Raw genomic sequence first — 11,470 nt, forward strand, 5'->3', positions numbered from 1 at the left:
TCTTATATAGTAAGAAATTAAAGTAAAACTTAAAAAAATTATATGAAACTGTCTGTACAATTTGAGAAATGAATCCCTATTACAAAAAAATTAAATTTAAATTATTCCCCTTTCTCTCATCAAATTATAAATTTCAAAATAATAATAACTTTAAAATGCAGTAAATCTTTATTCGCCACTTAAATGAATACGTACTCAATTCAGCAAAGAAAATACTAAAGCATTTATTCCCATTGAATTTATGCGTTCGCAGAAATTACAATCGATACAATTGCTAAATTCACGAGCACACCGTAACAGTGGCTCGGCGAAGACGTTTCGTGCAGCGGTGCACGTCCAGCATGCTGCGCGTGATTGTAGTCCATCGGTAGAGAAAAAAATTGCGGGATGGAAAGAAAGAGAAGAAAGGGCGGGAGGAAGGAGAAAAAGTATCGCTAAAAGGCGTGCAGCACGGGGATCATTTCTGGAGGAAAGTTTTACGAGCGAAACACACACCGGCGTGCAATAAAGACGTCGGGTCGACCTTTGCAAGCTCGTAATTTTCGAAAGCCGCTTAGAATAGCCGGAAGGACAATTACTTTGAAACACGGACTAATTGAGATCACGACGGCTACGCTACTGAAACGAAGCATCCGAAGAGATAGAATTGACTGCTTCTTCAAAGACCCCTGAGGAGCTGCGTCCGAGGACGCCATATTGGATTCTACGTCGGGTTTCGTGATTCACGACTTAAACCAGGCGGAAGGGTTACAAAGATTCCGAGGGCATCCAAGCTTTTCTTAACACATTATTCCCCTCGTTGCTGTCATAACAACATTCAAATATTTCTTTACCAAAAACTGAAAACATTGAAATAAACTGATATTTAATAAATAGTAACTTCCTCCATAAAAACAAAATCAGTCTAGATTAAAATTACCCTGTACCATCGAAGTATTCATTACAAAACTTTCTGTCAAAAATTATACAATTCTTGCGTCGAATATTAGAAAATCATTAACATTAATTCTTCTATTTTATTATATATTTAATACAAAATTCCCTTTTCCCTATCTTACACAATTAACAATCACGCTCCACTCCAAGATCACAGCTAGACCTTCGAACATCGCCCTACCGTGTTCCCGCCAATAAACAAATGAATTCAACATTATACACCACAAGCTACCGCATAGTCTCCGAAACAAATCCTATAAACCATTTCCAACAAGCGAAAAGAGAACACAGGCCAAAGACTTTCCGTCGAACGAAAAGATTCGTGAAACAAGGAATCCGTTTAAGTTTCGAAGCAGGTACCCGGGCACAAAGCGTTTCCCGGTAGCTTCCTGAAGCCGTGGCCCGAACAATCGCAACGTATTTCACGCACGGTGGTACCAGAACGCGCCGCGCGGTTCCTTTTCCCCATCGGGCGGGTTTCTATGCGCGGCACGCAGCTGCACCATGTCAGGTACGGTACTCAACGACAGCCATTTAATGCGCGGAGCGCTGTTTAGTGCCAATGTCAAAACCAACGCGAGTCGCCCACGTGTTGGGCCGTTAGACACCGGTGAAAAATCCGCCTCATCGGGGACTTGTTGCGCTAGGCGACGCCGCTACGTGAGTAATACCAATGGAATTGATGAACTCGTTACCTGGGCCGCGTGTCGTCGCGGCGGGACGAGGCCGATCATAAATTTCGCTCGCCCGGACCGACCTACACGTTGCTTAGGTGTCTCGAGTTCCGCGTTTCCAGTTCCACGCGGTGATAACGATAACGGGGGACGCAGCATTCTTTCTGTAGCGTCTCGGGACACTATGGAGACTACGGGGGACTGTGTTTCTGCGGATGATTCGCGTGTCGTCGTGTGGATGAGACTGCAGAGTGGACACTGACCCTTTTAGGGCTGGTTTCGAGAGCCGGCGACGGGAAGTGGATGATGTAGGATTCGAGGAGGAGGAACGTTGAGGTTTGATTCTGATTAGTCTGGTTATTTATGGAATTCTTGGATGTTAGATTATTTTGTAGGTTGTTATTTTTGGATTGGTTGATTTGATACTTTTTTAGGGAAAAATTGTTTTTGATAGTTTCTTCGACAGTTTTATGTTAGAATTGTTTATTCTTTTTTGTGGAGAGTTGTGTTTTGGAATGATGTATTTTTTAATGGAAATTGTAATGTTTAATTATTTGTTTTTTTTTATGATGATTTGTATCTTTGAATCACTTGATGTCTCCTATGAATGTTTAACGAAGATTTGTATTTTTAGTCAATTGCTAGGTTTTTGATTTTTTTAGTATTCGTGTTCAACTCTTGCGTGCTGTTCTTGAATTAGATATTTAAATTATTTTAATAGGAAACGTCGTTCTGTTTGAAGATGCAGATTTTAATGTAACTCGGCGTGTACGTAGAGCGCTGAAAAGTATTCACCGCGTATTTTTTACAGATGTCCATATTCATGTGCGATAAAAATAGCTTGAAAAGTGGAATATGAGAATAGAAAACGTATTTTGAAAATTTGTATTATAAAAGATTGTTTAATACTACCTATGCATAAGAAATAACAGAAAAATAAATAAAATTTACAAACACTAACGATATCCCAAATCAATTCATCAAAAATTAACCCAAGACACAGATAAAAAATCCCCACCAATAAAACAATCCAAAACGCGAGAACGAATCGGTAGCCTAGGAACCGTCGATAATCCATAAATTACACCGAAACGAAGTAACATTCCCTGAGCCATCAATAATCGAAGACTTCGCGTCTGCGAAACAACACGATCGTTCCGAAAACCGTCAACGATCGAAGACAGCCGCGGCGGAACGAATCGTTGTTCCAGGAATCGTCGGTGGACCAAAATGACGTTGGATCGAGGAGAGCAAAAGGGCCGAGAGGAAGCAACGATAACATCCCCGGTCGGATGTACGGGCGGAATGCGCGTGAGATCGACGGCTCGTACCGTGGCCAATAAACATTGATTTATCGGCCTGGAAATCGAACTCGGGGTGATTTGTGATCCTCGCCAGTTCTGGCCGTGCACCGAGGGCTTCGCGGTGCACCGTAGGGCCCCGTAGGGCCCCGATACCAGGCGGCTCTGGTGGGGACGCGTCGTAACTGCACGGGCATATCCAGCACGGGTTCCTATATAAGAGGATGCCTCGAAGAGCTCACACTCTCATAACCGTTAGCTGAGCCTTACTGGGATTATCCGACGGCCGGGAAGGAAAAACCTGTGAAAAGTCGGAGGAAGATCGACGAGCCAACGTGTCCGGTGTTCGATACGGCCGATACAACATGATACTCGTGAGTGACTCGGCCTTTACTCGACTTCTTCTTCTTCTTCTTCTTCGTGTTCTTGCTGTACTTCTTCTTCTTCTTGCAATCAGCTGGAATTTTTCTGGGGATTATGATTATGGTATATGTTGAGTAATTTTCTTCTGTTCGGTGGGAGTGATTAATTGGTAATCATTTTATTTTTATTCTTGGTTGCCTAGAAGCTTTGAATTAGGAGTATTGATTTTTGATGAGATGGAGATATTTTTTGGAAACGATTTAACGAGATATTGGATGTCAGTTGTGTAATGAGAATATTTTATTTCGACGTGTTATGTATTGAGGCGTTATGGAAAGACTATGTGCGAAGGGTTAGTATTAGAATTGTCGAGTATGTAAAAAGATCAGGTTATAATAGATTTTTTAAAATTTCTGCTGATATTTATTATAATGTGCAAGTGGAGATATTAATTTTTTAAATACTTTTCGGTGTTTCAGACTTGTATTATATCAGTAATTGCAGAGTAAGAAAACTGGAACCATTTATTTTGGATGATACGTTGGTTCTAGTGTTAAATACAATACTTTATTCAGAAATATTTTTTCTTTTAGTTTTTGAAAAAATTCTGTTTAGGGAATATTTATGGTACAATCGGAGAACAGGGGATTTTCTTGAATGTGTAATACTTTAAGATACTGAGTAAGATAAATACACCTGGATGGAGAAGGTTAATTAAAATTTCTTTGACGAGAAATTGATGTTTTAAACTTTTAAAGGGTAATATACTTATATAATTTCTTGGTATAAGTTCTTCTTTTAGTACACTTTTATTAGGCCACTCTTTCCAGGAATTTTATACTCAGACGTAGCTTTCCTTCAGATACTGAGGTAATGTAATTAACAATCTATATATTAAATTAATCAGTAGAATCTTCAAGTCCTCAGCTCCTGATGAGTAAACAGTGAATTTTCCATACTTGAATCTTCACATAGAGATATTACTTTAATACACAGATAAAATTATTAGCTGCAGCAAATGAAATTGTTCCAAACTAAAATACAATGAAGTTGGTTAAAAATATAATAAAACGGTATTTTGTATTCAACTCCGTTTTAAATATTCTCCAATCTTATATACAAAATTCTATTATTAGTTATACGTGTATTCAAAAATCTAAATTCTGCAACTTACTTTTACCAGAACCTTCTCTTAATATACCAAATGCTACTATCTAATAACAAACAATAAATACAATAAATGGCAACAATTACTCCCTTCAATCAGTAACTCCCAAACTCGCAAAGCTTTCCCCTTTGATCTTGAACTCAAACAACACGCAAAACTGAATATTCAAAGGACAAAGCTCGAACATGAAAGGCGTAAAATTTGTAATCCGAATACAGTTTACAACGGCGAAGGTAACGAGAGGGTGGCAAGGGGATGGTGCTCGGGAAGATGGTCGCGTAAAGGGCGTCGTAAGAGAGTCGCGGGCGCGGGGCGTGCAAATAAGGGAAGTTTAATCCGAGCGCGTCACGGTTGTCATCTAATTTTCAAGTTTTACGAAGCAGCTCGAGGGATGCGATCTCAATTAGTCGTTCGCGGGCCGGCCTCCTTCGAACTCGGAAGTTTTAAACTCGCGCTCTATTATAATTATATTTAACTGCATATTGCAGTTTGTCTATCGTTGCAACGACCTGGCTCGCGAGGATTCTCATTAACACTCGCGGAAACGTTGTAAACGCGCGCGCGTTAACTTTTGGAGAGAATCCAGGATGAAAAGTTTTCAACGGGTGGGAACGATTTAAATAGCGCTGAATAGTTTCCGGAGCTAATTACGCGGCGACTTCTGCTCCCGTTCCATGGCGGAAGGGCTGGTTTTTCTCGTTGGCTGTGCTGACGAGTAATTCGCTGATTCACTTTTTAATCTTTCGCGGGCGAATACTGTGAGATTGTCGATACTAAAGTTCCTTTACGGTTTGGACACGGTTTCTTTGGCATGGAGAGCTGTTGACGTGAAAGGTGATCCTTTTCGCTTTTAATGTTACACTTTTTCGTGAGGAGGTTTTCTATGCATCGTGTTCTCGTTGAAAAGACTTGTGATTTAGATTGATGGAAAGGTATTAAAGTGGGTTGGATTTGATTTTTTGTTGGTTTGTAGTGTCTTTCATTGTGGAGTGTTTGGATATTACATATTATGAAGATTAGCTTCAATAAGTAGATTTTTATCTGTAACAAGTAATCAAGAATTCTCAACGAATAAAATTGTAAATTTGAAACTTTGAAAAATTTAAAACGTTAATAAAAATTAGTGCACCCTTAATTTTTAACTTTTTGAATATTAATGAAGTAAACACATTGTTTATCAATCCTGGTTATAAAATATCTATAAAGAATTGTTGAATTTTTATGTGCAATGCGTATGTTTGAAGTTTGATCAAGATTGTTCTAAAATTCTATAGCAAGAACCAGGGGAAGAAAATTGCGGGTTTCTGAACGTTCCAGAGGTGTTTCCCTCCATCCCGTGGAAGCGGCGATCCGGAATGATCCGCAAAATAATCTCCGGAAGCCCGCAACTTCTCGGTGCTTGGGTAGTTCGTCGAAGTTTCTCGCGAGACGCCTTATTAATGCCGGTAAACGTTTCCGCGAAATGCTCGAACATCATTTAACTTTCTAACAAGTCGGTATCGTTCCTAACTATCGATAATTGAATCAACGAAAACTCGATTTTCCGGCCACGGTGCACAATAGGTCACGGATCATCTTAATAATTTTAGTCCTGTATAACATGATGGACTTTTAACGAATGCAAATTTGTTTTGCGTTTGTATACTGTATTTAATATTTTTAATATTACATATTAACTATCTAAGTGAATAAATACAGTTTTTCGCAGGTTTAAAACACTTATTTTAACTCGACAAATGGCATTTAAGAATTTCTTATATTATTCAGAACTTGACAAATATCCATAAAAGTCGGTTAAAAATTTCATCTTCATTCTCGTTAAACTATTTCTACGTTGGTCAAATTTCTTCTGTTCAATTTTTCATCGCGATTATTAATATCAAATATCAATTTTTTCACGAAAAATTAATTTATTACAAACCTATATTTTTAGATAATTACCTGTCATACGATAAAAATAATTATTTATTTAATAATTGAACGATATTCTCTTTATTTAATAAATCGTTAGAATGTTGACAGTATACGTATACACGAAATGTAGCATCTGAAAATGCTCTAGGTACCATTCAATTTGGAAACGAACGATATCGTTGCTAACTAGCGATAACTGAATCAACGAAAGTTCTATTTTGCGGCGAGGCAAGTGAATGGGTCACAGTTTCTTCCTTAATAGCAAAGGATTCCCGACCTGTCGGAATCTATTCCGGCAATTTCCGGCGGGAATCGCGTGTCGAGTTTCTGGCGCCGCTTTCAAATTGCCCCTCGGGCGCTCAAACATTTCTACAACGATGAAGTATCGAGGCAAATCTTCGTGCGTAAGTTAAATATCGAAGGTAACGCCAGTCCAACCGGAAGTTCTGACGGTATATAGAACATTCATAGGACATTTCGTTTGCCTCGATAGAATCCGATTCCTGGCGAATAGGTCACGTTAAAATTGTTCAAAGGTCATTATCGTGGCAAGTCCACCATGATCAAATGCAATAGTTTATTAATAATTAACAAATTTTTGCATGCATAATTTTCATCCTTTTTAAATAGAATATTTTTACTGAAAAAACGTACACGTATCAAATTTATTTATTTTCTATGTTTTACTTACTTTTCAGTAATTAACACTTTTAACTTAGCTTTCAAACTTTTACAGACTTTTCTATGTATTAGTTCATTGAACATTTTTCTATGTTTACAAGAAAATAATGCCAAGATGTACTCTCTTCAATTTTTAAAATGATATAATTGTCAAAGAAATTAAGTACTAAATAAGTCTTTGGAAGTGAAAAATAATTTTTCAGAATCATTTGATTAAAAATATTAAAATATTGCCTATGGGAAATTAGCAAGAATATTTTGTATCATTTGATAATATAAATATTGAAAAGGATTTATGATCGAAAGATATAAAGAAGTTTAAATTAAGCTCAGTGAATTGAGTATTCAAGAATACTGTGCTTCAGAGAATATTGATAGAACTCGAGGAAGTACTAGATGGAATCGAAGATGTATTTTCGTTCCAGAGAATTCTGTTTGGTATCTTCCTCGGGCGAAGTTTCGCTGCACCGATCGCGAATGTTTGGCTGAGCCCTTTGGGACCTCTAACACCATTACGCCAGTTTCACATACAAGATGGATCCGGAGGATACCATTACTCGTTCACTGGGCCTCATCAAGCTAAATCAGAATCCAGTTTGAATGGGATCACACGAGGTGGTAAGTACTCGTAATTATTTCCCACTCTAATTCTATTTATTTGATAATGAGAAACTGAATTTTAAACATTTTATTTTCACCACATGTCCTTCTAAAAGTAAGCTACTAAAAGTTCTAAAGACGAAGTTCAAAATTTCTGACGCAATTACTTTTCATAGCTACAGAAGTTTTGTTCACATTTATTTTTACGAAAACGATATTAACCTTTTAATCTAAAGGTTAGTGCGTAATTCTATTGTACTTTCAATCTCCTTTTGTAGTAACACAGTTTAATAAATATAATAAAATGTATTGTTGTCTGATTAAATGTCGATGCATTCTACTTAATTGAAAGTATTATTTAGGTAGACTAAAAGTTGTTAGTTTCTATCAATTATGACACAGGAATAGATATTTCTAATAAATAATACATTGAAATGTGGAAAATTGTTTAACGAATAGATTCTTTAACTAAATGTATTTTATTTTTAAACTTTTACGATCAATATGAGAAAAGGTTTTGGTTAATAATTAAATAAAATAATAGAAATATCTGCTTCCCATAATTATATCTTCTAATATTTTCTTTATTCATAAAATATTCCTTAGGAGTTCAGTCGTGATTTGAATTCTAGTTCTCACGTGGGTGAATAAGGTTCGTCTTCATTAACCATTGACAGGTACGTTCGTAAGCAGCATTTCTGCTCGATGACTCGTAAAAGCGTCAATGGCATACATTCCTTTCCTGAACATCAGCGGCAGACACCGCGGCCTACGTTCGCGAGTGATTACTTTTGTAACGATGATCGATGTGACGCAACAAACGCCCAAGCAAAGGGTTCATCTCCTATTCTTCTGAACGTTGTGTAGCTCGTCGCTTGACGCGCGCTTTTAACGCAACCAATCCCGTTAATCGTATGCATACAGGGTGACTCAGACGAAATGAAACACTCGACGTAAAGACATAAAAAGTGAACTGCTGGAATAATAATGTTTCTTTCTTGTTTCTTTTCATTACATTTATTCGAATTTTTATTTCTTTATCTTCCTCAATAGAATGTGACAAACGTTCATAATCAATTTTTGAAAAGTTCAAAATTGAATTTCAAAGTATTTTACTAATTTGCTTGAAAGTAAAGGGGGAATTTTAAACAATCTACTGTTTATACAAAAATTGATTGAAATCTGTTATTTTAAAGAAATAAAAATTCTTTTCATCTAAATAATAGCAATTGGATAGAGAAATATTTTCTTCTGATTATATCAGGTTACTCGTACATCGACGCGAATGGAATACTGCAAACAGTGACTTACACGGCGGATGACCAGAATGGGTTCAGAGTGAGCGCGAGCAATCTTCCGCAACCACCGAAAAATGATCTTCAAGCGATTCAGGACACACCGGAAGTGGCGGCAGCGAAAAAGAATCACTTGGAAGAATTGCAGAAGTCGCAGTTGAGGGAACAGTCCAACAACTATCAATCGAACATTCTGTCTTACAACATTTTACCACCATATTTCAGTTTCTCTCATTTGGGTAAAGGCGACGAGAAAAATCTGGCTGTTCGAGAAATCGCAGTAAGCAATTATTGTATTATATTTGTACTTTACTTATAAAGAGAGCACAATAGTTACTTCATTAATTCGATCCAAAATGTTACAATATCCTTTTGTTGCACATTTTCAATGATTAGATGTAGTAATTATTATCGAACAGATTATTAACTATAATAATCATTATTCAACTATTAACTACAACTATAATTCAATATCATTTACCAATTTTCCAATACATCAAAGCATATCTCGTCGAGTTCCAAATAAGTTATATTCAAGTTAAAAACCTATTTCAAATAACTTTCTCAATCAAATTTGAAATTAGTACCCAAACGAAAACTTCAAAAACCAGAAGACCAAGAATACCATCTCTTATTTCCCTACAAAATAAGCTAATAATTTCTAATGTTTAAATTTCACCATAATACTCAGCAATATATTCGAACAAAACCCCAAGTTACATTGTTTTCTAGCAAACCACGAAGAGCCCGTTCCTCCTCTCACGTTCCGAGGCAGACAAAATTGAAGTGCCGAAACCGGACCCGAGTCTCGCGAAACTCTCGACACTGTCTCCGCCGTTGGTTCCCGGTAACCAAAGGAAACCCGAAGAGCTGCACGGGAATTCCTTGCAAATAGGGAAATTGGTGTCCCTGAACGGGATCCAAAAGCCTGCGCCGTTGCCAGCGTCCTTCGTGCTTCCGGTTCTGCCTTACCGACTGCTGCACAGCGCTCTCCATCATACCCAGGACTCGCTGGGCCAATACGATTATACTTACGCCGGCGATTCCAGCGCGAAAACCGAATCAAGGTCCCTGGACGGCACGACGAGGGGTGCTTACAGTTACATCGATCCCAACGGCGTCCTACAACAAGTCCATTACGTGGCCGACCACAACGGGTTCAGGGTAGTTGCGACCAATCTGCCGGAAGCCAAGTAACGGAAGTTCCTTTGTGCCTTGGAGGATCAGTCGCTCAGGGATCGGGGACCGTTTTTTTTTCCAGCGCTTCCACGCTCTCCTCGGTGAAGACCGTTTTTGTTCGGGACGTATTAATTATCCGGCTTCTGTTCTGTTAGCGGAAGACTCGTTCCACGTGGGTTTTGTCGGAGGAATTGGTAATTCGCGCTTTGATGAAAGTTGTCCGTTGGAAAATGGATTGGTTTAGGAGATTGCTGGGATTGTGCTTTCTTTTTAGGGAATTTCATCTTGAGGAAAGTCTTCGAAGGTTTCTTTGTAGAGACGTTTTTGGGGAATTGGTTGGTTCCTTTGATAAATTGATTACTTGTTCGATGCTCGGTATTTTATATATATATATATATGTATTAATTCTATTATTTATTTTTAATTCTTATTTTAGAATTGGTACACGTAAGATTATAATAAATTTCTTCTTTTATCTTCTTTTATTTCATAAACAGTATATTACAAGTGATCAAAGATTTCTTAGCAATACCATAACCTCGCATACTCAGAAACCACAGGTTCAAATATCAATCGAGACTTAAAAAGCTACTACTATATTTTCATGGAAACATAATGCAAATATTCCCTAAGGACCAAAACAATGTTAAGAAGAAATAATTATGAATAACCAGACATTCTATTTCCAACGAAAACTGATTCAAAGATTCCACGTTGAAGGGATGGCCATTTGATACCAGAGCCTCTTCAAAGATAATTTCCGAATAAGATTAATTTTTCCTCGCAAAAACACATCCCGAGGGAACCGGGGGAAAGCCAGGAGATTGCCTTTTAAAGAAAACAGCTTCGGTTCGGTTCGGAACGTAATTCTGGCGGAAGTTCCCCCGATCGAACTCCTCTCTTTGCGACTTTTCAAACGAACGTACGCGATCAAGGGGGCCCGGGTCAATCTTCGTTGCACGCGCGGTCGATCGCAAATTCTCCCGAACACCTTTCTCGCCACAGGATGCTCGGTTGGTGCGGGGTAATCAAACTTTCTGAATGCTTTTCGAGTTCGTTCCGCGCGGCCGGCGGCGGCGCGCGCCCCGGCGAACAGAGAACGAACTTAATTCGCATTCGCCTCTCCCTTTTAATCATGTCGCGGTAAGTCGATTCACAATAAATTATTCCACCTACGAAACGAGTTCTTTATTCACCCTTGTTTCCTGCTTTCAATTCGATTGTGCTGCGCTCCCGATGCACAATGTTTCCCGATTGAGACCGCTCTGTCCTCTACACTTGGAGTCTACGCGTGTATCGTTTTGATGGTAATTAGAGGGTCATCGTGCCATTCTGCGTTTTTGTAGACGATGAAAGAAA

At 38.3% G+C, this 11,470-nt stretch overlaps 1 protein-coding gene across 1 annotated transcript; it reads left to right on the plus strand.

The window, feature by feature from the left end:
* The first annotated feature begins 3,138 nt into the window (after positions 1-3,138).
* Positions 3,139-11,169, plus strand: CPR16 (cuticular protein 16). Its single transcript, XM_031988902.2, has 4 exons — positions 3,139-3,285; positions 7,463-7,655; positions 8,902-9,212; positions 9,665-11,169. The coding sequence occupies exons 1-4, from the start codon at positions 3,277-3,279 to the stop codon at positions 10,127-10,129; spliced, it is 978 nt and encodes a 325-aa protein (XP_031844762.1). The 5' UTR covers positions 3,139-3,276; the 3' UTR covers positions 10,130-11,169.
* The last annotated feature ends 301 nt before the right edge of the window (positions 11,170-11,470 follow it).

This window comes from Nomia melanderi, chromosome 13 (genome assembly GCF_051020985.1).
Source record: "Nomia melanderi isolate GNS246 chromosome 13, iyNomMela1, whole genome shotgun sequence".
NCBI classification, from domain to species: domain Eukaryota; kingdom Metazoa; phylum Arthropoda; class Insecta; order Hymenoptera; family Halictidae; genus Nomia; species Nomia melanderi.